Raw genomic sequence first — 26,495 nt, 5'->3', positions numbered from 1 at the left:
TGGAAAATGATTAGGAATTGGACAGGCTATCCAATCATCTGAAATTAAGATGTACACATGACAGTAGCTAGCTTCAACACTTTACAGCTTTCGTTATTAGCTTTGGACTAATGATAATTTCTTGGCATTTTCTCTGTCTATACAGGAACATCAGAGGGGTAATCTTGTGGGTATTTCTTAATAGTTTCTCTGAGTTGATTCTCCTGCGCACGAAGGTTTGATGGCGGAACATCATAAACATCAGAGAACATGTCTGCAAGTGGTGGTTTTTCTGTTTTCTCTGCAGCTTGAACTGCTTGCAATAGCTGCAGGAAGTGTCTTTATTTTAGTATGTAAACAATATAGATGTTTTGACATCGTTAAAGAAATTGCAAATGATGCTTTAATAATTTTCACCTGCTTCTTCAGGCTGCTTCGAAGTTCAGTTTCTTCAGTGTCATTCCACCAGCCATTGCTTTCAATCCAATTTCTAAATCTACTTGCAGGATTCCTTGCCGATTTCCAATATTCGATTTCATCAACTGGCCGATACTTGGTGGAGTCATCGGAGGTGGAGTGGTGTCCTACTCTGTATGTAAGGGCCTGAAAGTTGGAACAAGAACGAAAGATAAGCACTATTTGGGCAATTTAATCAGCAAGCTAGCAGCTGCTGTGCAACAAAAGGAGCTCAACATCACCTCAACTAATACAGGCCTCTGTTCATTAATAGCCATTTTGCGAGCAAAGTGAATGGCACTATAAACAGCAAGGGCATCATTTCCATCAACCCGTATGCTTCGGATTCCATAAGCTTGACCCTTAACCACAACACCGTCGCCTGCCAGAAAAATATGTCATATGTGACACCATAGGTGATCCTGGAATTAATTTACTGTGGATGAGATAGATGTTTCATAGATTAGTGAAAGCATTACTTCGGAATTGTTCTGATACATTGGTACTAATGGCCCAGCCATTGTTACGACAGATGAAAATGACCGGGGCGTCCATAACTGCTGCAAAGTTCAAAGCTGCATGAAAGTCTCCCTCACTGGTGCCGCCATCTCCAGTAAATGTGACTACACATGCATCCTTTTTATCCATTTTGAGGGAGTAAGCAACACCAACAGCTTGAGGAAGTTGCGTACTGCAACCCATAATTTGCAATGAATATAAACAGAAGAAATCTAAACATGGCAGTAATTGAAATGTGACAATGTGATCTAAATGTCTTACGCAATAGGTGATGATATGGTGATGTAGTTGTGCTTATTAGAGCCATAATGAATTGGCATCTGCCGGCCTTTCCCATAATCAGCCCTGTTTCCAAACAATTGGTTGGCAAATTCTTGTATTGTGAAACCTCGCCACAGAAGAACTCCAGGTTCGCGGTACTGTCATACAATCCAGTTGTTTTCAAATTTTATTAGGTGACATGGCAAAAGAGATCACAATTTGGCCCTTGAAACCTAGTTTCAGCTCACCCTTCCCCAAGGGAGGGGATTTCTTGATAAAGACAAGGATAAAATAGATATGGCTAAAATTCTCTCAGTTCGGAATTAGGATATATATCCAGCCCATCCACTCTTTTACATATTCCCTAAATTATTATATATTGAATTATTTTTTAAAAATTTTAAATGATTATAAATATATCTTGATAGGTAATAAATTTTTTATTATTTTTTTAGCAGTGATGAGGAAAAGAAAGTGTAAGAAATTTTTCCGACAGAAATAAGGATAGAAAGAAGAGAGAAATTTTACTCGCAGAGAAGACAAGGATTCATTGTCATTCTCATACTAGGGATAGGTCGGGGACAAGAAAAGGTTTTTCTACAGGACAAAGACAGGGACAAAGGCCTCTGCCCACCCTATTGCCATCTCTAACCGTAAAGTACAGGACTTATAGTTACCTGAGGCAATATATAATCATGAGAACTAAGTGCAGCGGCAGAGGCTATGCTGATAGCTTCTTCGCCCTTTGAGGTGACATAGAAAGAAATCCTTCCTTGCCTCTGTGCTTCATAGAAAATATTATCCATCATTTCAAGTGTTACCATGTTATTGTACATCTTCACTGCAACTTTCTTATTCACCTAGTTAACCCAAAACACCATGACATTATTACTTGCCAAAGGTAAAAAGATAAGATAAAACAAAATCTACATTTTATTATTTGCAGAAGACCTCTTTAACATCACTGCCATGGATGATCTCTCCACTGTCATCAAGAACTCGATAACAGGGAATTCTTTTCTCTGGAGATTCGGAAATGAATCGCATTTCGGAAGTATATGAAACCTTTCCACCGGGGAAATCCAAGACCTGCCTCAATAGAAAAAGATGTTAATGCATTAAGAAAATTACATTAATTTCATTATGGAGTAAATGTTGTTTTACTAGAGGTATGGAAGAGCAAAGTGTTCTTCCATTACCAAATCCTCCCTTTGAATTAATTTTACCAATTCTTACCAACTAAACCAGTAATGTGGGCACAATTTCCCAAGCCTGAGAAACAGTTGTTCGTAATAAAATGATGGGAAATTTTGGTTTTCCTCAGCCAGGAAAACAAAGTAATCAAACTGAAGATAATTATGAATCCAGTGGGTTCGGAGAAGAAGACAAGAATTTAGGTTTGTCTCTCATCAAAAGAACAAAAACAAAAACAAAAACAAAAAGGCTAAGCAGTTTTGTCTTGGACAGCATTTGTGAAGTTCCAAGTCAGGAATGTCTGCTTTCTGCTTTTAAAGGGCTCTCCGTGTTCACTTGTGTTTATATATTAAATAATTACGGACGTAATCTTAGGTTAATTCGATTTAATTAAGTTACTAAACTATTTTAATAAATAATATATATATATATATATATATATATATATCATTATTATTTTATATTTTTTTTAGAATTTTATATTTTTTTTTTTAGAGCCATCCTGACAGTAACAAAGGAATCAAGCTGCGATGAGGATCACAGAAGAAGCCCAATTATGTTGGAAGGTGGTTTCTTTTCTTTGGACTGTTATCAGTCACGCCAACTCATAATTGGGATAAATTATCATACACTAATCTTCCATATTCACAGAAATAATGGTGAAAAAATAAAATTAATTGGAGAGAAAGGGTTTTATTAATTGATGAGATTTGTATAATGTAATTGGATTAATGAAAGTGTTAACTGAAGTACCTAAATTTTGTGTGTTGGCATTTTGTAAAGAGTGTTGACAATTTCAAAGTTTGGCTGCATGCCATGCGAGAACGGAGCATGTTTCACGTTGAGGCATAACTTCATTTAATATTGGTATGAATTATTAACAAGGCCAAAGGAATTGTTCAGCCCCAAGTTTGGATGTATTTGTAAAGTCACATCCACATAATTTAAAAAACCTAAAATCTCACCCATTGATCAATTATCATTGAAATTTTCTATTAGAGATAAATGTAAAATCATGATTTTATTAATATAAAAAAATATAAAATTCATTATATTTTCCCTTTTAAATTTTTAGAAACTAACAATTTCATTTTTATCAAAAATTTTTTAACTTTGAAAAGTCACAATTCTCCCCCCGACCAAACCTAAGGGTTTTTCCTTCACCCCTCCAACCACCATCTCCGATATCGGGAAGAAAAAAACTTTACGTTTAGAGAGAAATGTAATTTTTCAAAATTAAAAAACTTTAGGTATGATTGAAATAGTTAGTTTTTAAAACTTAAGAAAAATGTAATAATTTTATATTTTGTTTAACATTATTAGTAAAATAATAATTTTACTCTTATCTCTAACAGAAAATATTAACTCTCGTTCACCTATGGGTAGAGCTTTGGCCTAATAACAACTCCATCTATAAGCAATTAATCTTCAATAGATATGAATTAACCAATCAATCCAATGAAAAAGAGATGGGTGGATAAGAATTACCTGCTCATCATCGCTGTCACTAGCAAACTCGGTCGAATCCAGATGTTTGAGAGCTACGGTTGATTTGAGACGCTTATCGGAGACATTAATAGTGGTTGAGTATTTGCATGCAGAAACAAGTGAGTGCGTAGAAGAAGAAGCATGTAAATGTTGAAAGGAATGGCATCTCTCCTCCTGGGCCTGGCTCATGACTCCTAAGATTCCATATTTGTAATTTAGAGATTGGGCTATGGCTCTTGATCTTCGCACCCAAATCATCGCCATAGATGATTGACGAAAGAAGCAAAAGAAGAAATGCCTAATACGTTAAAGAAACTGAATTATTAACACACGCCTTTGTCTGCGTTTAGATGAGAGTAACAAAATAATGAGTGAATGAAAATGCATTGGCTTTTATGACATGACACCTCACTATCCCATAATCTTGTTGGCAATATTTTTATAATAATAAAATTATAAATATAATTTTATATATAAATAATGATATATTATTTTATTATTAAATATTATTTTATATTTAATTTTTAATTTATAATAATATATTATTATTTATATATCAAATTTTATACAATAATTATATACAAAACACTTCTCTTTCTATTAAGGAAGATGGAGAGCCCTTGTTGTACGATGGCAAATGAGTCAAATACATACAATACATATGATAAAATTAAAAAAAAAAAAGATTATATAATAATAATTTAATAAACCTTTGCTAACTTTTAAATTAAAAAATACATTTATATTAATTTTAGTCACTGATTTGCATTAATGATAAGACACTCCCTCTGTAGCGGACCCTCAGAGTAATGATAGATGTGGATTAAATTGCATCCCACTGGTTTTTTCGTCTTTTTAATAGTGATCCCATCTAAATTTGTCAAAATTTGTTGGGGAGATAAATTCTGATTTATAATTATTATATTAAATAAATATAAGTTTTATAAATCGTGATTGTGATTTAAATATAATTTTTTTAAAATTTTAATACTTTATTAATTTTATAAATTTTGAGAGTATCTCGAACGTAATTACTACAAACTCAATACAAAATAAACACCACATATTAATGGAATCTTTTGTGTCACTTTCCTGAATCAATTAAATTCAAGAATACAATATATATATATATATATAGCTCTAATTAATTTACGGACTACTTGATTTAATGTCTCTGGCTTTCATTTGGCACTATCTCCCTACATACAGTAGGCCATTCTTGAGTAAAGCTGTTAGAGCAGGCCTCGATCTTCTAGACTAGCTCGCTGGCGTGTGGTTCGGGTCTTAGGGATGGGCCAGTATAGGCCCTAGTTATTAGGACCCCTTGGCCCGATCCCAAAACCTGTTTAGGGCCTGGTCTCAGACAACTGTCGGTTAACTGTTGCAATCAAAAAATCTTTTTAAAAATTACAATTAAAATCATGTTTAAAAAAAGGGATATTCAACTTTTTTGCCTTTTTTAAACCGCCCATACATATATATCACCTATCTCAAACACTAAATAATAATATTATAATAATAATTCATTTTCTTCAAAATATTTCTATTAATACGACTCATGCAGAGAGATTCTCTCTTCTCTTTCTTGCAAATAGATTTTCTCTCTTTTTCTCTTCAATTTTGAAACTTTAAATGAAATCTCTGTATCTTGTGTCAATGAAAAATAATTGAAGTAATGAAAAACTTTAAAAAATAATTTAAACAATATATGTGATTGAACAGTATTCTTGGGAAAAATAATTGAAACAACATGTCATTATAAGTATTCTTAGAAACTAAAAATTTGAAGCACCAAAGGAAGAGACAACCTTGAGCCACAACCACCGATAGCCTTCGTTGATTAGGCGACAACGAAACATAATTGAATGATAGCAGACGACTCCATGGCAAGATGACATGCGATATTTTTTTTATTCTAGTTGTTGAATATTGGATGAAAGAAAAAGAAAGTTCTAGAAAAAATTATGAAGGCGCTGCTAGAACTGCTTGATGTTTAATGCCAAGCAATTTTTTTTTTTTAAAGTATGCATTTGTGTATTTTTTTCAAATTACGCTTATATGTTAATTCAATAACCGTTAACCATTTGCAATAACCTAATCTTCGATCTTATATGGTAATTCAATAATCGATTGTAGTTGTTGGATACTGGATGAAAGGGAGAAAGTTGCTGGAAAAAAAAAATTGAAGAAGCATTGTTGGAATCGTTTGGCATTTAGGCCAAATGGTTTTTTGTTTTTAAATTATGCATTTGTGTAATTTTTTCAAATTATGTTTATATGTTAAATTCAATAACCATTAATGTATTTTCCAAACTTTTGCAATAACCTAAATCTTTGCTCTTATATGGTAATTCAATAATTGAATTATTGTATTTTTCAGACATTTGCATTCAACTATCATGGAGGGGAATACAAATTTCATGACACGTTCACGTATTGAGTGCACATGTCGCTTAAGACGAAGATGAACACCGTGAGTATCATTAGGAATAAACTAATGCTAACTTAGAGAATGTTGGTTCAAACAATCAGTTTTGAGTGTTTATTGGATTTGGCAGAGCCAAAGTTTAGTATTGTTTTGATTCATGGGATATTACTTCGTACGATTAATTGCAAGAATTTAGAAAGAGAAATATAACTCAGGTTGAATAGTCTTAAGTTTTGATTTAACTATATTAAGTTTGCGTTAGCTGATCTACCATATATTATTTAATTTTCAATTGTTAACAAAAAAACATATAGCATAAAGACTCGAATCATGAATGACTTGAATTTGGATGATTTTACTGTAAAATATTTACAAGAAATATGAATTTCTAACAAAATTTGGCAATTTTCATTTCTCTTTTTCTTCTATTTATATGAATAATTTATAATGACTAGCTATTTCTTTCCTTGAATTTCTCTCATAGGTTTTATTGTTCAATCACAGATATTTGTTTCAATTATTTTGCAGAGTTGAAAAATCATCCTACTTCAAAATATTTTTCATGTTGGAAAGATTTCTTTCCTTATTGAAAAGTTGACGAAAAAGAGAAAAAATCTTTCTGCATGGGTCATGTTAACAAGGATATTTTGGAAAAAGAGATTACTATTATAATATTTTTATTTAGGGTTTGATGTGAGTGATATATATGTATATACAGTTTAAAATAAGGTTAAAAAGTTGAATATCTCTAAAAAAAAAAAAAAGAATAATAAAAGTGTGCAACTTTCATCTGACCGTTTCACATATCATTGAATCCCTTCTCTTCTTTTTATCAAGGTTTTTAAAAATCAGATCAGATCAATCGGTTTGACATATATATATATATATATATATATATATATATATATATATATATATATATATATATATATATATATAAAATTTGGATGATTTTATTGTGAAATATTTACAAGAAATGTGAATTCTCTAACGAAATTTGACAATTTTCATCTCTTCCTTCTTTTTATTTATATGAATCATTTATAATGACTAGCTATTTCTTTCCCTGAATTTCTCTCACAGGTTTTTTTGTTTAATCACAGGTGTTTGCTTCAATTATTTTGCAGAGTTGAAGAATCCTCCTACTTCAAAATATTTTTCATGTTGCAAAGATTTTTTTTTTTACTGAAAAATTGACGAAAAAGAGAAAAAATATTTCTGCATGGGTCGTGTTAACAAAGATATTTTGGAAAAGAGAGATTATTGTTGTAATATTTTTATTTAGGGTTTAAGGTGAGTGATATATATGTATATATGGTTTAAAATAAGGCAAAAAAGTTGAATATCTCTAAAAAAATAATAATAATAATTAAAGTGTGCAACTTTCATTTGATTGTTTCACACATCATTGAACCCCTTCCCTTCTTTTTACCAAGGCTTTAAAAATCGGATTAGATCAATCGGTTTGACATATTGCACCATTAACCAATAACCAAACGGATTAAATAATATATTATCCTAAATTTAACTCGGTTAATATAAAAAATTAATTTTTTTAATTATTATAAAAACTTATACCAATACTATATATATATATATATAATCAAACTAAACACATTTTAATGTTAAATAAATTAAATTATATATTTAATCCTAAATTTTATAAATTTTTTAAATATTATTTTTGAACAATTAATCAATCTGATTTGATCACCGGTTCAAAGGATCATTTTCATCACCATTCCACGTAGATGAGTGTTACAGTTCTCTTCCTCCAACTACTCAAGATATGGACATGTTTGATATATTTTATCAATTCCAAAATATAAACATTACAAATTTGCCTTTAACCCTATATCCAAGCACTTCTAGAATCACGTCTAACCAAACACAATAAATGGAAAATGGATGCATAAGTGGAAACCATGAAAGATTGTCAATTGCATCGAATTGCCCCTCCATCAGGTGGACATTTGGTTTGGTTTCGAATTGGGCACAACTAAGAAGAGAGATAGTGAAATTTTATTGGACTTTTATTTATATATGAGAAGCTATATCAAAAACATTTTTGGTTAAGTGTAATGATATATTATTAAGATAGTAATTGGGTCTTGCAATTAGAGAAAGATTCAAATCGAGTTTGAATAAAGACTAACTTGATTTTAACTTAAACTTATAATACCCAATTTGAATGATCAAACTTGAATTTGTTCGATCAGGTGGAAAACGTTATCTAAAGTCTATAGATAAGATGAATAGAGTTTTTAAGAGACAAACAAGTTAAACTCAAACTGAATAAATTTAAATCCAACTCATCTTGCAATGAAAATAGATAAGTTCTAAACTTTTATATATAAAAACATACCGTCGAAACAATATATTTTACAATTAATAAAACCATATACATAAATAATATATATAATTTTATATACAAATAATAATATATTATTATATCATTAACTGTTATTTTATCTCTAATTTTAAATTATTTACTTATATAATAATATATTATTATTACGTATAAAATTAATCATATTATTATGCAGGTAGGTAGGACTACTCTTTTACGATAATTGATGTTTTGCAAAGGTGGTTGTTATAATATAAAGAACTATTGCATTGACATTTGACAATGCAATTGCTAACACCAAAACATATATTTTTTTTTACCAAAACAAATTAGATCATTGAGCAATGACAATTTTTTTTTTTATCACAGATGTGTGATTGATTGTAAAAGCTGGTCTAAAATATAAATCACTGGCTGCCGGATCTCTAATTTTATATCGAATCAACAATTTAAAATATAATAAAATTATATAAAAAAAATATTTTATTTTATATTTAAAATTATCAAACCATATTACAATATATTATTATATATATATAGTTTTTTTTAAAACTAACGAATTTGATCCAGTTTGTTAAACTGATGAATGTTAGAATACAATAACTAAACCTACGACTTATGCACGTAAGTATTAGCATCATCTTAGTTCAGCTGCAAATTTAGACTTTAAATATGTTTCATTTTATTTTGTATAATAAATTATTTATAAGAAGTTGGGAGTTGGGACATCACTGTTGATTTTCGTACGTGCGATGCACACATCAACAACAGCAACAACAGCAAGGGTACAACGTTAACAGTCTTTTTCATCAGCTGATAAGTCAACAGCTGTTACGCTAATATCTCCCTCTAATTTAATATTTATAAATTAAATATCAATCTCCCGTTCTCTCTGCCAGTAATTTTGATTTTGAAAAAGACGGAAAATTGGTATTAATTTTTTTTTTTTCTATCCGAATATTTAAAACAAGATTGATAATGACAAAGACGACGACGACGGAAACATGGATATTTGATACCCTTGTTTCCAGATTGTTGGTGAAGTCAAAATTTGGCATTTCACGTAATCTTCCGCAAAAGAATAAACTAAGGGATAATTTATTATTATTTTCATTGAAGATTTAGAGAAATCATATTTCCGCCTCTTAAATTCTTAAATTAAAAAGTTTTACCCAAAATCTATCTCTTGTTCATATCACTGATAACAGACAATACCTTTTTTTTGTGTTTCTAAAATCAAATCAAATTAACTGATTCAATTAATTAAATCATAAATCAGAATATAATTCGATTTGATTTTATAATCTGATCTAGTATATATATAAATATTGATTTGTTTAAAATTTAATTAATGATAAAATTTATAATTAATTTTTTTATCTATATGATAGAGTGTTATTTGTTTAATTAATATATTTGAAATTATATTTTATATATTTTATGTTTCAAAAATGTTATAAATATTTGATATTATTTAATAAATACATAATAATTTAATAATATATTAAATCAATTGGTTATCTGATTGAATCGATTGAACTGTAAACTAATAAAATAATTGATTTGATCATTGATCGGGTTTTAAAACTATTATGCCTTTTTGGTAAAAGAAATAAATTTTGGGTTTTGTGATTAAAATTAAAAGAGTTGAAAAAACTTATGATTTCGCCCGTTTTGGGTGAAAATTAATAATTAAAGACGATGGATATAAGTGATTCGAATGTTAATTTTTTTTTTTGACGAAAGATCTCACCTGAACTGAACACTGTATTGGTCCAAATGTTTAATTTTACCTGGACAGGTAATTCTGGGGGCTTTATAAATCAGACATAAAAAGGACAAAATGGTTCCAATTAATTTATTGATTAAGTTTGGTGAGAAAAAGGAAGATTATGTGCGTTTTTGTCTAGAGTAAAGTAAAAGGAAAAGTCAATCAACTGTTACAAACTTGCATAAAAAGTGAATAATTCATCAATTGGGCTCCATGCGTTCATAAAAAGAGATTACAAACAGAAAAAATAAAGTTGAAAGTAAGCCGAAGGACTTTTTCCTACCCCAGGCTCAGTGTACATCCAAATTTATGTTCATAAACTTTCGAAAATTTAAATGCCAATTGTTACTATTAGGGTTTAAAATGTCATTTAGCAATTTTAGGGTTTTTCTTTACTATTTGGCCATTTACATCTCACCCCCACAAATTTTTTCTCTCACAATCGTCACCCCATATTTTTGCAACCTCCCACAGTTGCATCTTATCCATAGACTACTCCTTTTGACGATTGTTGCACGTGTTCTATTCTTCAAGTCTCTCTAGTTAACTTTAGTCCAGTTCTCTTCTCTAGTGGTTGAGCTTGTGTCTGGGAACATCTCTAGCATCGTTATTGTCTCTTCTTGGACAGAGATCTATTGACAAAGAGACGTCTCCATCTAGGGTTTCCTCGTTTCCCGTCACAATGATTGTCCACTCTTGACGATTTCTCGATTAAACCCACAAACCATTCCCATGATTTTCATCATCGATGGATAGTTTGGGCAAGACAAAGTCGATGTCAGCTTGGTCAGGCGAAGGAGAAAGCCCGAGATGGATAGAAAAAACTGAAGTTCAAGAGAGGTAAAACTACAGTTTTTAAAAGTTTTAAGGGCGACCAAAATTTGAAAAAAATAAAAACCCTAGGTTTATGAGGTGGAGAGAATGTAACTTTTCAAAGTTAGAAAACTTTGGTAGGATTAAAGTGATTAATTTTTAAAATATCAGATAAAATATAATGAATTATATATATTTTAATAATTTTATTAAAATAATGATTTTACCTTTAACTCTAATTAAAATTATTAATAAAAATTAACTCATAAATAAATACTGAAACTTTTAAAAATTAGAAGATGAGATTTTGAAATTCCACCGTACCTTAGGTAGGAACAAGTCTTTTGGCCTAATATTAAATGGCTTCACGTTTGGGTTAAATTATTGAATGGATGGTGAGGACCACAATCCTCGCTGTTGTCCCATTTGGTGGAAGCTTCGTCAGCTATGAGCTATCACTTACATTCGATTAAGCAAGCAACTTAATTAATCTCCCATGTTAAGTAAGATTAATTATTAATTACTATAAAAATAACAAAAACAATCTTCAACAAAAGGCCTCAAATGATGCCACAAGGATTTCAGCAATCTAAACGCCGCTAATTAACATTATTCTAATCATTTTAAAATTTTTGTACGCAAGAGGCTCTAAATAAATAAAAAAATTTTAATTTTAAGAGGAAAGATTAATTCCACTATACCCTGAAAAGTTGCAAACGGTCTTATCTTAATTATACATTATCATTGCCCATGATATTAGTTAGATTTTTTAAATCAAATTATGTATATCTAATTTTTTGAACATATAAATAATATATATTAATATATATTATTATTTAATTTAAAATCATCACATATAATTATGTTATTTATATATTTAAAGTAAATATATATAATAGACGAAAAGACTTATTCCTGTGTAAGTGATAAAATTCCAAACTCATATTCTGATATCAATCTTTATCAGATGAAAATAAATCCATTGTTGATTAATGAAAGAAGACTAATCAAAGAAGAAAATATAATAAAGATTGATTATTAACTAAAATCGAGATAATTATTAAAGAAAAAAATAAAAATTTTAAAAAAAAATAATTACTTTTCCATAAATCTTGGGTGGAAATAAGTCTTTTAACCTATAAAACGATACTTTTTTTTAAATAAAATCATTTTATTTTTTAATATATTTTTTTATAAAATCACATTTATCATTTCACTCATAAATTAAAATGATAATATTATAATTTCGAGTGAAGATATATCATGTATCACACATTTGGAATCATAAATTTAGTGTGTGTATGATATTTTTATTTAATTAAAAAAGGTCAAAAGAAAAATTAAAGCCAGGCTTTTCTTCCACATGAAAAGACAAAAAATAAAATAAAGTTCCTCGAAAGACAAAATAAGAGCGTGCATTTGCAACTCCATGACTTTAAATTCCACATCCCACCCCACCTAACAATTTGTTAAAGCTAAGAGACAAAGTTTAGCATAACCGTCGGTGCCCATAACATCCCTCTACCAGATTTCTTCCTCAAACAAACCACATCCTCTGTTTTTCTTTCAACCAAAAATATCTCACTTTCCTGAAGGAAAAAGAAAAAAACTGGCCATGTTCGAGCCCAAGGCAGAGCCCGGAAAGAATTATGGTGGTTACCATGTGAAGGAGTACGGTGACCGGGCGAGAAGAGCGGCGCAGAATTATACGAGTTATATGAGTGGACGGGATGTGGCGTTGAATGACAACAATGAATCTGCGTTTTTGTCACCGCCTTTGTGGAAGACAAGTCCGACTGCGAGTCCACAGCATCGGAGAGTTAATTACAGATGTTTGTCTCCGTCGTCGAAAGCTCAGGCCATTGCCAGAGGGCAAAGGGAGCTTATGGAAATGGTCAGTAAAATGCCCGAGTCTTCTTATGAGCTTACTTTGAAGGATCTTGTGGAGCAGCAGCCCGTTGATGAAGTTGGCAATAGACAAGAAAGTTTTAGAGACGAGAATAGAGATAAGAAGGAAACAGTGAGAAGGAATGATCAGAATTACAAGAAGGTGCAAGTTAAGAGAAACGGAAGTTTAAATAATAATAATAATAATAATAGCAATGATGGGTTTTTGCTCAAGATGGTGTTTCCTGTTGGGTTCGGCTCCAAGAAAAAGAAGAAGAAGAACGATTTGGGGAGAAACAACAGTTCGAAAATTTCTCCCAAGTCGCCCGTTACTGACGGATCTGATAAAAGTGTTGATAAAGAGTGGTGGAAGAAGAGATTTTCGGTTTCAAGTGACAGCAGTGAAAGCACTGGATTGAGCAGCAACAGTGGGAGTGGCAAGAGCACCGTTAGCAGCAGTAGTAGCTCCAGTAGCAGGTATGCTTTAGAACTTGTGAATTTTTTCAGGATTCTGCAACTTTCAATAGTCCTTATAAATCATAAATATTTTTTCTTGGAGATATTCTCGAGAAAGTTTCGGGGTAAGTTTAAAGAATTCCAAGAATTGAAAATTTTCAGTCAATCTTTTCTAAGATGAAACGGAGGAATCTTGTTTATATGGAATACAGAATCTGTTAAAAAAGATAAATCTTTTTGTCGCATATTATACTGTTTAATTTAATGTTTTATATGTTTATCTGGGTATTTTCAGGCTTACAATCTGGGGATTTTCCTCTAATATCTTATAGAATAACCTGGGTTAAAGAAAGAGAGAAGGAAAAGAAAGATCTTTTTCTTTGTTTTCTCAAACTAATATGCAGAAAACTTTATGGTGTGTAAAGCCAATCTTTCCCTCAATGAATTAAACCAATTTCCCAGCCAGGAACACTTGTCAGTATTAGGCAAACGATTTGACAAATTGAAGTGCTTTGCATTGCTTTAAGCCAAGATTTTGCAATATGAAGTGATGGTTATCAGAATCTTTTCTTTAAATCTAAAATGTGCTAAGCTGCAAGTAACACTTTAATTTAATGCAGGCATGAGAAGGATGGTTGCTGGCCTTTCGTTCGCACCAAGAAATGCATAAAGGCAGCATGAATCAGATGTCTCAACCCAGTTGCAGTAAATAATGTTTATATAGAGTAGAAATTACAATAATGTTAAAGGAAAAAAATTCCCAGAATAGCATGTACATTAAAGATGTTTGGCCCTTTTTTTCCTTTTGGGGTTTTTTTCTTGGATTTTATATATTTTTTGAACCTTTGTGTCTGCGAGATATGAGTGTTGTTGTTGTCGATCGATGAAGATCGATCAACTGAACATTATTGTTATTATTATTAATGTAATGAATATGAAGCAAGTGCTACTGTAAGCAAAAGCAAACCAGTGATCCTCAAGATTAATCTGAGATTAAAGCAAAAGTATAAATTATAATGATGTTGAAGTTGAGCTTTAACTTTCAGAGAGAGCCAAAGGATGATCACAAATCTTTAAAAAATGATGCAACAACATTCCTAACCCCTGTCGGCTCAATCTTATTTTATTATAGTATTGTCGGTGCACTATCTTTTCAGATACCATTGTTTGGTTTTGTATTTTGTTTTTTTAGTGGGATGGGAAGGCAGAAATAAAAAGATTGGTGTTGAAGAAATAGTTATCTTGATGTGGGTGATCTTTGTATTGACCATGCCGGCCTTCTAAGCAAGGAAATTATATAGAAAAGGGCTGGTGAAATGCCAACTTTGATGACCTTCCAGAAGAAGTATGCCATCAGAAAGAATGCAAGAAGGAAAAATGGAATTGTTTGCACCTGCTATAATTTATAAATTGTTGACCTAATTAGTTAATGGACATTATATACAAAAGAGAAACAGAATTCCTTTTATCAAATTAAATAAAATTATGTATATATATATTTTATACAGAATTTAAATATATAGATAACGACGTATTGTCATATATATATATATATTTAAATTGTATATTAAAAATATATAAGTATAATATTATATTTGTGTTATTTCCTCGTATTTGTATTCGTGTTTGTGGTACTAGAGAATTTTGTCTTTTCAAAGATTTGTGGAGAAATTTCGGACGAATATTCAAGACCTTGAATGTTTCCAGCCACATGTATCTTTCATTGAGGGTTGCTAATAGCTTCCTTGGTGGGTGATTCTCATCCACAAACTAGAGGATCTGTTATATGGTAAATTCCAACTTTTAAAGCATCTATCCGAAAGCTTCTCCTTATTTGACTGATTTTGAACAATTACGTTCACAACTAAGTGTAATTAGATACGTCTCCTATTCACTTACCACCTAATAATATGAATGCGCTCTCCACTCTCAGACAATAATAAAAACCCTACTAGACAAATCATCTCTTCGATGTCAATGAGAATACTTTTCTATCATTTTCTTTTGTACCTATAAGTGAAAACTATCTCCTCACTAATAAACTAAAATCATAATGGCGATGTAATTATTTTGTTTTAATTCAATTAGAATATACTTTGAATATAACTTCTTTTTTTTGCCCTACAAATATAGAGAATTAACACAGAGAAAAAGAGGCATAAAAGAGAGAGAAAATATAAAAAGTTATAAATATATTATTCTAAATACACAAAAAAAAGTCACTTCTTTTACTTAATAATCCTTGTTGGAGGTTTCATCCTTCTTATGATATCTTTGTTGTATAAATATCAATTTATAACATATGATGAAATTAGGTTCTTCGATTATCCGACTGAATCATGTTAAAATCTTTGTTTTTTTATTTTTGTTTACATTCAATTTATTCTACACACCATAGAGGATATCAAGCCTATATGACAGATTCTCAATGTTGGTACCATAGCTTACTTTGCACAAAGATTTGAATTATGCACATCAATTGATGACGAGATATCTAATCTACAATTTGACACTAAAAGGAAGGTTTGAAATCCGCAATCATACTTTATTATCACAAACGTTTATAATTTATTAGTCACTAATGAAGAGCCTTGTTATGATGTATTTCTCAAAATATCCAACAACACTTATATTGATAGTCTTAATAAAATAATTGTGTTGGATTAGTATCAAACAACGTCAATTGATGTTTACGACAATCTGGTGATATCAAGTTGAAGGTCACATGCACCGTCATCCATTAGAGGATTTGTTTCATATATATTAGAGTTACTATCTATATGAAATCCATTGGGAGGTTAGTTTAGTTGATATAAACATCCACCATGTGTTGCAACAGGGTGTCACAAATAACATTGACACATAAAGTTTATCATTAACTTTAGTAAGGTCATTTAACATGATAAAAATCTTATCACATTATCTTTGCCCTTTGTAAGCATAATGTTAGGATTACAAACATTTCTAGATTAGTCTTCATATATGAACATGGGGACCTTATAATCAAAATACACATTAATCCTTGTGTCATAATTTTATCATTTTAAAAATATTAATCACATACACATTCTCTATAGATGTGAGATATAGATGAAAAAATGTCATTTATTGAATGAAAACACAATACAATGGTTAAATAATATTACAATATTAGTCTCTATGATTGACTCTAAACACCTATTCTAACACAGATGGAGTGGTGAGTATTTACATGCTAAAATTTGAAGTGCTCATAACCTTTCAACCTTGATGCCCTTGCACAACATCCACATAGTTCACGAAGACATTCAATCTCCCATCTATATTATGTTGACTTATAATTTTTAAATTGAAAACTAGACCCCAAAGCGTACATCCTTAATGCATCTTGCAATACCTCATTCTTATTGAAAATATTCATCACTTGCAAACCAACAATTTCTCTCACATCCCATAAGTAGTAAACAACGTTGGTAGGCTAAGGAAAAGAGGTAGCAAAAGCATTGAATCATAACTTCTTTTGTACTTTATTTCGATCATGGTTTTGGGTGTCACATTCAATATAGTTATTCTTGAACATTGATAACATTCAATACTTTATACACCATGATTAACATTTATTGTCTTATTTGCCTTATATTTATCGACTAGAATATCATCTATTTCATTACCATGATCGGAGCACCCTCAAATTGGTACATTATCCTTCTTCTATCCATGTAAGTCTAAACTAGAGAAGTTCATCAAATCTAGATCAACATTTATATTATTGTTACATTTTCTTGGTCATTTCAAAGAGATTAATTGCCCTTCTCTCCATCATCCTGACATGACTGAACTTCAATATTGGTTACTGATGAATATTAATATAGACCCTCATACAATGGATTAAAACGTTTATCAGTTATATGTGTTGATAATTGTTATCTAGTTTCACCGAACATTTTTTCGCTTTGAAATAATAAATTCTGATTGGTTTTATAAAAATTGGAGTAATTGCCACAATTAGAGGAATTAATAAGTCAAAATTGTATTGAAAAAAAGACAATGTAATATACAACATCATCATCCTCGATATCCTAATATATCTTATTGAATATATCTTTGTGTTTTATAGTTATTTAAATTATATTTTGTATGAGATCAATACATAGATGATGACTTAATAATGCAATCAATCCTTCGTCTGTCATATTAGATAGGATTGTAATTATTTTCTTTATATATATATTTTTTCTAACAGAAGTCATCATATTATCCTATGTTTCTCTACGTCGCCCTTCATACCTAATTATAGCAATCACATGAGTCAATTTGATTAGGTAAGAAAGAAAAACAATTTTTTAATACAAAAATATTAAAAATTAACCTTGATTGCTTAAGAGAAATACTTTTGTCCATCTCTAATAGCATAAAAATCACTTTCATCCCCTCATTGTTTTAAAAAATATTTTGACTTCCTGTAAATCATCTTAAAGATACAATTAACCCCATATCCCATAACGAAATTCTTTAATCCCATTGTCACATGAAAATTACATTTAACCCCCTAGGGAAAGTATGAGATGGAGGGAAACCAACACAACAACACTACACAAGTATTATATTATAGAAATTAATTAACGAATTTAATCTTAAGATTAATCTTAATATTGGATGTATAGTTTTTTATTTATTTCAAAAATTTTGTTGATTGATGGATGACAAAAGCAAAATTGTATTTAATTAAAATAATTAATTACATTTATATAAAGTCAATAAAATTTTATATATATTTATATATTTTTTGATATACATTTTGAATATATAGATGATATAACATTATGTGGTTAAATGATTTTGAATTAAAGATAAAATAATATTTAATCACATAATGACATATCGACTATATATCTAAATTGTCTACTAAAAGTATGTATACATAATCTTGCTTATTTAAAGTTAGAGCAATATTTTTAAAACTAGATCAGACCAATTGATTTGACTAATTAAACCGTGAATTAGTTTATAATCTGATTTGGTTTCATAATTCAGTCCAGTCTATCTATAAATATTAATTTATTTGAAATTTGGTCAAACTAGATAAATTCAATAAACTGAAAAAGCTATTTAAAATCAACAAAATCGGATTTTCTATAATACTACATAATTTTTATCTTATTAAAACTTAAAAGAGTTATAATTTGTATGATTTTGATTGAATTAATAATAAAATTTATAACTAGTATTTTTATCTATATAATAAAGTATCAATCGTTTGATTAATAAATTTAAAATTATATTTAATATATTTTATATTTTAAAAATATAATAAATATTTGATATTATTTAAAACATATTTAATAATTTGATAATATATTAAATTTATTAATTATTTAATTAAATTGATTGAACTATAAACTAATAAAATAATTAATTTTATCATCATATGGTGTCGAAAAGATTGACTTTAGAGTTATCGGTAATTTTGTAATAAGCGTTCAACGTTTTATTATTATTTATTTATATCCTAATTCTTAACATGGTAAAATTCAGAGCTACACGTCAAACTTCTTGTAAATCCTTTCCTGCCACGGAATTGAACAAACGACTTTCGCTAGAGAAAATCTGCAACTTTCTTTTCTCCCAGTCTTATTCTCTTACGTGTAAATGTCATTTATTCTGCCCGTTTTATATTTTTATTCTAATTTTTTATAATTTTTTTTTTGGACATATTCAAATTTTTATAATTTTATTTTCCTCGTTGGGATTGCTTAGTATTTAAGTCTTTCACTTCGTTGAAAAGTATTATTTGAGATACATAAAAAAAAAGAAGCTCTACTCTAAAAGAATTATCATAAAATGTAATATCTCTCTGTGTGGGGATTGAAGTTCGTGATGACAAATTTATCTTGATATGATATAATATATAAAAGTTAAATTAAAATCAATTTTTTTGGGCAAAAAATATAGTTTAAATTGTGTTTGTCTCTGAAACTAAATTGAATTGTGTTAAAAGATACAAAACTAGCATAAATTGTTTATATATTTATAATTTATAAATATATTTTTAGTTTTATCAGTTTAAATTTATTACCTTTGGAATATAATTTTTTTAAATATAATTTAAATTAAATTAAGATTAAAAGTTTTAAATATAATTTTAATTTGAATTAAATTAAAATTAAATATATCTATCTAATATTTAAAATTAATACAACATAAATACGGCGTACAAAAGTATGTAAACGGAGTTGAAAAAATGGAACATGGTGACGTGAAGAAAAGAGAACATAGCGGCTACTTGGACCATGACCTAGACAACCAGAGCTGAGATGTTGGTCCCACATAGCCTGGTTGACTTTTTAGACTTGCAGAAATCGGCAAAATTTTAGCCGTTTCCACAGTACAGTGGGTCAGGGACGAAACGCGTTTACGGCTGAGATTAGTTTCTCATTCAGCATGCGAAGTCAAAAATTAGAAACTTCCAAAATATATTTAACTTATATATTAAAATTATAAAAAAATACGAGGAATTGTTTAGGAATAAATTTGATGTCATGGTGTCGGTCACCTGTTCCCCGTCACTAACCAATAAAAAAATTTATTAAATAATCAAGTACTTTATTTTATAAAGTTGTGGGTTAAACGACCATATAATATTATTGCAAAATCTGTGTTATTAAAGAAAATGTTGATATATTCAAATTAATAAAGACGATTTTATAAAAAAAACTGATATTATACAATATACATACTATCATAAGTTATTAAAGTGGAAGCCTTTTAAATAATTAAGAATAAAATTTTATTTAAATTCTGCCCCAAATTAAAATAAACTATTGGTCTGTCATTTACACTATCATCACAGCAAGTTAGGGGAAGATAAATTAATTAATTAACAAGTTTAAATTTTATTTAGAATTGAGAAAATTGGTATAAAATCCATTAATTTGATTTGAGAAAATAAATATTAAACTCCACCAAACAATTCATCCTCTAAAATTCTTTATTTATTTTTTGGTAAAGATTCAATCATAGTTTGGGGTTTTTATTTGGCTCAAGTAATTAAACATTATTTCAATAATATATATTTTTATTATTGGTATTATTTTATTTAATTTATTAATTAATAAAAATTCAAATAATATTGATGTAAATATTAATTTAAATATCAATTTCATTTTAAAAATTAAAATATTATCAAGTTAATATTAAGTTTACAATGATTTTATTATTAATTATTAATTATTAAAATAAAAATATTTTTATTTTTAATTAATATAATAAATAATATTAAAATATATAAAAAATAATTATATTAATAATATTTAAAATATTTAAATAAAATAATATTTAATATATATGTTTTAAAATCCAATCCATCTCAACAATTATTTAAACCAGTTCTAAATACCTTACTAATAATTTATAATTTATCCATCCATTGTTATAAAAAAATTCTTTCATTTCTTTTTCTCATTCTCTACTTTTTTTTTGGGTTTTCAAAAAGGTGAGCTTCTCTCAAGATCCTAACCCACTTTAGTCTTTTTTAACCCTTGTTCCGTCAACTGGGGTTTTGATTTTGTCTTCAAGTAAGATCAATTTGATTGCAAAATTTCAAAATTTTTGTTTATTTTGATGATGGGTTTAAGAGATGATGGATTGTTTATCTGGTTTAATGATTGAATTTTGTGTTGGGTTTAGGGAGATAAGGTTTAGAGCTAAGTTAGTGGCATTTGGGGGTTTAATTTGATCTATTCTTTTTGTTTTTTGGTAAAAGATGTTAGTTTCACTGCAAATTCGTGTTTTCGATTGAAATTTAGGATTGATTATTGTGTGGTGAATTGTGTTTTAGGATTCTAAGTGATTAGAGAATTTTAAACAATGGCTAATAATGCGGCGGCGTGTGCTGAGAGGGCCACTAGTGACATGTTAATCGGTCCAGACTGGGCGATGAACATCGAGCTATGCGATATCATCAACATGGATCCTGGGTATTGTTCTTTTGCTTTTTTATTTTATTTTTTTCTCTGTAATTTTTGCATTTTGCAATATGGGACTTCATGGAATTGTGACAGTTATGAGTATAATTAAGTGATGGCCAAAATCAAATATTCCATTTGTTGATGCTAATGATTCTGAAGCCAGTTCCATAGAAAGAATTGTTGTCTCCTTTTTTCCTGTTTCATTTGTTCAATTAGTGCATGTTTATGTGATAAGCAGAATAATCTTAGCGGAATGATTTTTGTATCTGCTCATGCTTCTAAGTTTTATGAAACCTTATCTAATTCTTCTCCGTGCAGTGGGCTTTGGGTTAAAATGCATGATTAGTTTTGGATTATGGTTCTGTATGATTTACATAGTGTGATCTTCTTGAATGAAGAAAGCTATAGACAATGTTTGTGAGAAAAATTGTGCTTCTCGGTATATTTATTGATATTTGAAGGCAAGGCGAGGCATAAAATGGCTGGTTGCGCTGTTAAGGAAATCTGATGTTGGTTTTGAAGAGAAGCTCCAATATAACTTTGAGCTAATAGTGTTTGGGTGCATCTGTTTATATTGTGGAGAAAACCAAAATCCTGAAAAATGTATTATTGCATTAACTGGAAACATGGGCAGAACTCATTCATAGTCCAAATGTTGAGCAGTGAGTGATTGAGCATTCGTGCTCAATTGCTTAAATACAATTGATTGTGGTTGCAAGCATTTGAAAAATGTATTATTTCATTAACTGGAAACATGGGCAGAACTCATTCATTGTCCAATGTTGAGAAGCGAGTAATTGAGCATTCCTGCTTAATTGCTTAATTACAATTGATTGTGGTTGCAAGCATTTGAAGAGATCTATAGCTTTACCACTGAGAAAAATTGTAACTACACTGTTAAAGCTCTGCTCTATAGCTAGAACATTTCTGCTATCACTCAGTGTTTCTGTGGTGGGTGCATTCTGACTTTTTGCATACTGTAATCTGAGGTGTATTGATGACTTCCTGAAACTTTAATTGCATAATTTTTTCTTGAGTTTGTTGTCATCCTTGATTGTGTTGCAGGCAAGCTAAAGATGCATTGAAGGTATTGAAGAAGCGCCTGGGAAGTAAAAATCCTAAAATACAACTTTTGGCTCTCTTTGTAAGTAGAATTTTTCAGTTTTTGAAACTTCCTAGCCATGGCTTCTTTATTTGTTTAATTTAAAGTCTTAATTTTTTTTAATTTAAACTATGAATTATTTTCTTTTAAATTATCTTCTCATATGATCTTTACTGAAAGTCTAAAATGAGGGTGGGAATTACTGTCGATGTTGTCAGTAAGGTGATACATGTGACTTGCTATGTGCACAATGAAATAGAAACAACTATCTGACAATGTTAATGTTTATTATTGTAATTTTTTATCCAGGCACTTGAGACTCTCAGCAAAAATTGTGGTGATAGTGTGTTTCAGCAGATTGTCGAGCGTGATATCTTACATGAAATGGTTAAAATAGTAAAAAAGAAGGTGTCTATTTTCTCTTTTGATCTATTGATAGACTTTTCTTCTTTTGTGCATTCCTGGTACTGATTCATGCTGTATTGTATCTTACTGATTTGATTTTTCAGCCAGATTTGAATGTGAGGGAAAAGATACTTATTTTAATTGACACGTGGCAAGAAGCTTTTGGGGGACCAAGAGGGAGGTATCCCCAATATCATGCTGCATATAATGAACTCAGGGTAATTACTATTTGCCTTTCAATTTGCACTTTGCTGTGCATATATATCTTTTCTTTGCAGCATGATTCCTTGTGAGAATGTATAAGGATTAACATTCACTGGGGAAGTCTGTGCCTGACTTCTGGAACGTCATTCTTTCTGCATAGATCAACACATGCAAGGACATGTTTTTAATTAAGTTGTGGTGTGTGGATATAGAGGCTAAAATGATTGTATTGTATAGGCTTTCTTCTAACATTTAGTAATGTTAGTAATGATATATGTTTAAATATTGTATTTCCATAGCCCAGAGAAGTGTATTTCAGTCATCATATCTTTTTATTTAAGCAAGAACTTCAGTCATTAAATCTTTGTGCACATATCATCGTTGTTGTGATGCTGACGCAAGAAGGGGGTGGTTGTGGTTATTGTTTGTGCTATTAGTCTATGTATGTCATTAAATTGAATCTTATTTGATAACTGACAGTCTGCTGGAGTTGAATTTCCGCCCCGGGCTGAGAATAGTGTACCATTTTTTACTCCACCACAAACCCAGCCAATCATTAACCCTACTTCATATGATGATGCTGCCATACAAGCCTCTTTACAGTCAGATGCTTCTGGCCTCAGGTATTAATTGAAGAATATTCTGTGTTCAATTTCTTCAAAGTTTCTGTAAACCAATAAGGATTCTTAAATTCTACACCACTATAACTTGCAATCAGTTGGTTTTTGGGTGCAAGACCGATTTTGTGGCTTCATGTTTACCATATGAATACAACTATCTGATTTCATCATAACTTGGGGTATTTAACTCTTTGGAAGAGAATTGAACAAATTAGTTCATATATTTAATGACTCTTGCCCATCATGGTTTTTTATGTTGCAGATGTTGTGTTGTGATTTGACTTATGCAGAGATTTCAGTCTGTGCTTTTCTTCTTCTAATATATAATATATTTTTTCCTTTTCAGCTTGGCAGAGATTCGAAGTGCCCAGGGAATAGCAGATGTATTAATGGAAATGCTAAGTGCCTTAGATCCAAAGAAACCTGAGGTAGAATTTTTTCTAGTTCTCATGTCTTTTAGTAGTGTATTTGTGCGTGTGAGAGAGAGAGAGAGAGAGAGAGAGAGATTTCCTTTGATGTGAGTGACTCCTAAATAAAATAATTATGGACAGATAATAAAATGCTTGTCTATTAATCAATCATTGTAGGATTCTCTAATTCTGGGTATTTTTACAGGGCGTGAAGCAAGAAGTAATTATTGACCTTGTTGATCAGTGTCGATCTTACCAAAAACGTGTTATGCTTCTTGTAAATGACACAGCGTAAGAACCTGATTCACACATCATCTTTACCTTCATTTAGCATTGGCGATGCTGATGATTACTGTTGCTTTCCTTTCAGGGATGAGGAACTTTTATGTCAGGGATTGGCATTGAATGATTGCTTGCAGCGTGTACTTCGTCGGCATGATGATATTGAGAAAGGAACTCCATCTGCAGGAGCTACAGAGAATCCAGTTGTGCCACTTGTTAATGTCAACCATGACGATGATGAGTCCGAAGATGATTTTGCTCAGTTGTCTCACAGGTGACTTTTTATAACCAGATATACTTAGTATGTTTTCTTTTCTTGTTTTTTATTTTTGATTCTTTTATTCATTTTCTGTCATTTGCATTCTTAAAGCTCGTCGGCATGATAGGTATGATTGACCTGTGCTTCCTGTGTGCTTGTTTTCTGTATGAACTTCTATGCAAGTTAATAGTGGGAGATGGTGAACTACACGGAAGTTGTCTTCCAAAGCATGGTTGTTGAATGTCAGAGATGTTCTTTTGGGGATTGCCATTGAATTTTTCACTTTTTCCTTTGGGAGAATATGTGAGATGTAGCTGTGAAAATGCACTAGAATCCATGAGGGTATAGCCTGATGGTCAGGCTTACAGTTTGCTCTCACAAGTTCTAGGATTCAAGGCCCTTCATAGGCACCGGCAAGATGCATGACCAAAGATCATTGTTTCCCATTGTTTATAGATTGCAGGTGTGGTGGGGGCTTTAGCTTCAATTCAGGCTTGCTTAGCCAAGTGGGGATTTTGGATAATAATAATAATAATAAAAAAAAAAATGATAATAATAATAGAGCTAGAAGTATAACATAATTTTATAAATGATAATGTAGATTTTTCTAGGGCATTCTTTATTATCTTCCCCTTGACTCTGTCCTCTTTTCCCCACAGACAATAAGCTGGGTTAAATGCAAATTCTATCTATGTTTTAGTTTTATGATATACACTGAACATTCAATTTTCAAAATAACATCGTATTATACTCATACATATCTATGATTGTACGAGTTGTGCTTGTCTATATTCATTCTCACAAGTTGGTGTATTCATTCACTACAGGAAACCAGCCAGTACTAGAAGTGAACCAACACCAGTCAACCCACTTCTTCCTCCTCCACCGTCATCAAAAAAGCCAGTCTTCACAGATGCCGGCACAATTGACTATCTCAGTGGTGATGTGTACAAATCTAAAGCATATAATGAGACACCTGAGCGTGCACCTTTTGCTGCTCCAAATCATACGTATACAAATTCCTCACCACCATTGACCCCAACACGGTCTTTCTCACCCCCTTCCAATGCCAGTAATGCAAACTCATCACCTCTTTATTCTTCACGGCCTGTATATGATGAACCAGCTTTCTCGAGCAAATCTCCTGAGAGGCTACCCACTGCTCCTTGGGATACTCAACCAGGTGGAAACCTTCCACCGCCTCCTTCCAAGTACAATCAAAGACAACATTTCTTCGAGCATCAACATAGTTTTCCTGCTCAATCAAGCAGTGGGTCTGGTTCCTCTTATGACAGCTTAGTGGGACAAACCCAGTCCCTGTCTCTGAATTCATCTACTCCTAAGAGAGAAGAAAAACCGGAAGATGCTTTGTTCAAGGATCTTGTTGATTTTGCCAAATCCAAGTCATCCTCTAAGCCGAAATCCAATAGGTCATTTTGAGTATAGTTAGTAGCAGAGAGTACTTGTGATACAGGTTTGGACTTGGGACTATATTGTTAGTTGATCAGGCTTTGCAGCAGATAAATAAACATGGGTGTATGACTTTGGATTCTGGTTTGACATTTCTTTTAGCCTGTTAATCTTTTTAGTCAACTTCTCATCGGATATTGTTTTGGTTTATACTCTCCGGTATATCATTGTATCATATTATTCTATTTGTTTCTC

At 30.5% G+C, this 26,495-nt stretch overlaps 3 protein-coding genes across 4 annotated transcripts; 2 read left to right on the top strand and 1 right to left on the bottom strand.

The window, feature by feature from the left end:
* Window positions 1–7: 7 nt before the first annotated feature.
* On the bottom strand, window positions 8–4,262 carry LOC123228566 (2-oxoisovalerate dehydrogenase subunit alpha 1, mitochondrial-like). Its single transcript, XM_044653968.1, has 8 exons — window positions 3,898–4,262; window positions 2,167–2,304; window positions 1,893–2,075; window positions 1,216–1,373; window positions 915–1,126; window positions 678–817; window positions 397–582; window positions 8–305 (listed from the first exon to the last, which is right to left on the bottom strand). The coding sequence occupies exons 1-8, from the start codon at window positions 4,159–4,161 to the stop codon at window positions 138–140; spliced, it is 1,449 nt and encodes a 482-aa protein (XP_044509903.1). The 5' UTR covers window positions 4,162–4,262; the 3' UTR covers window positions 8–137.
* An 8,456-nt stretch (window positions 4,263–12,718) lies between these two features.
* Window positions 12,719–14,568, top strand: LOC123228620 (signal transducer and activator of transcription B-like). The gene is made up of 2 exons (XM_044654050.1): window positions 12,719–13,623; window positions 14,223–14,568. The coding sequence occupies exons 1-2, from the start codon at window positions 12,875–12,877 to the stop codon at window positions 14,281–14,283; spliced, it is 810 nt and encodes a 269-aa protein (XP_044509985.1). The 5' UTR covers window positions 12,719–12,874; the 3' UTR covers window positions 14,284–14,568.
* Window positions 14,569–20,946: 6,378 nt separating this feature from the next.
* LOC123229794 (TOM1-like protein 4) lies at window positions 20,947–26,495 on the top strand. 2 transcript variants are annotated; one of them, XM_044655748.1, is made up of 10 exons: window positions 20,947–21,073; window positions 21,419–21,557; window positions 22,614–22,692; window positions 22,960–23,058; window positions 23,160–23,273; window positions 23,740–23,882; window positions 24,226–24,307; window positions 24,495–24,580; window positions 24,660–24,845; window positions 25,658–26,495. In XM_044655748.1, exons 2-10 carry the CDS (start codon window positions 21,448–21,450, stop codon window positions 26,268–26,270), a joined length of 1,512 nt encoding a protein of 503 aa, XP_044511683.1. In that variant the 5' UTR covers window positions 20,947–21,073; window positions 21,419–21,447; the 3' UTR covers window positions 26,271–26,495. The 2 variants fall into 2 exon arrangements, with proteins under 2 accessions (XP_044511683.1, XP_044511682.1); XM_044655747.1 differs by lacking the exon at window positions 20,947–21,073 and adding an exon at window positions 21,138–21,155.

Source organism: Mangifera indica, chromosome 11, assembly GCF_011075055.1.
Source record: "Mangifera indica cultivar Alphonso chromosome 11, CATAS_Mindica_2.1, whole genome shotgun sequence".
Classification (NCBI taxonomy): Eukaryota; Viridiplantae; Streptophyta; class Magnoliopsida; order Sapindales; family Anacardiaceae; genus Mangifera; species Mangifera indica.
Note: the sequence above shows the minus strand (reverse complement) of the source record. Positions and strands in the feature narration are given on the sequence as shown.

What these genes read in the sequence shown, in the direction of transcription:
- LOC123228566 (XM_044653968.1), bottom strand. Translation starts at nt 4,161, where the DNA reads ATGGCGATGATTTGGGTGCGAAGATCAAGAGCCATAGCCCAATCTCTA. An exon ending in ACCATATCATCACCTATTGC is followed by an intron (nt 1,127 to 1,215) that starts GTAAGACATTTA and finishes TATGGGTTGCAG; the next exon opens with TACGCAACTTCCTCAAGCTG. An exon ending in AGAGGCCTGTATTAGTTGAG is followed by an intron (nt 583 to 677) that starts GTGATGTTGAGC and finishes TCCAACTTTCAG; the next exon opens with GCCCTTACATACAGAGTAGG.
- LOC123228620 (XM_044654050.1), top strand. Translation starts at nt 12,875, where the DNA reads ATGTTCGAGCCCAAGGCAGAGCCCGGAAAGAATTATGGTGGTTACCAT. An exon ending in AGTAGTAGCTCCAGTAGCAG is followed by an intron (nt 13,624 to 14,222) that starts GTATGCTTTAGA and finishes AATTTAATGCAG; the next exon opens with GCATGAGAAGGATGGTTGCT.
- LOC123229794 (XM_044655748.1), top strand. Translation starts at nt 21,448, where the DNA reads ATGGCTAATAATGCGGCGGCGTGTGCTGAGAGGGCCACTAGTGACATG. An exon ending in CTGCATATAATGAACTCAGG is followed by an intron (nt 23,274 to 23,739) that starts GTAATTACTATT and finishes GATAACTGACAG; the next exon opens with TCTGCTGGAGTTGAATTTCC. An exon ending in TCAGATGCTTCTGGCCTCAG is followed by an intron (nt 23,883 to 24,225) that starts GTATTAATTGAA and finishes TTTCCTTTTCAG; the next exon opens with CTTGGCAGAGATTCGAAGTG.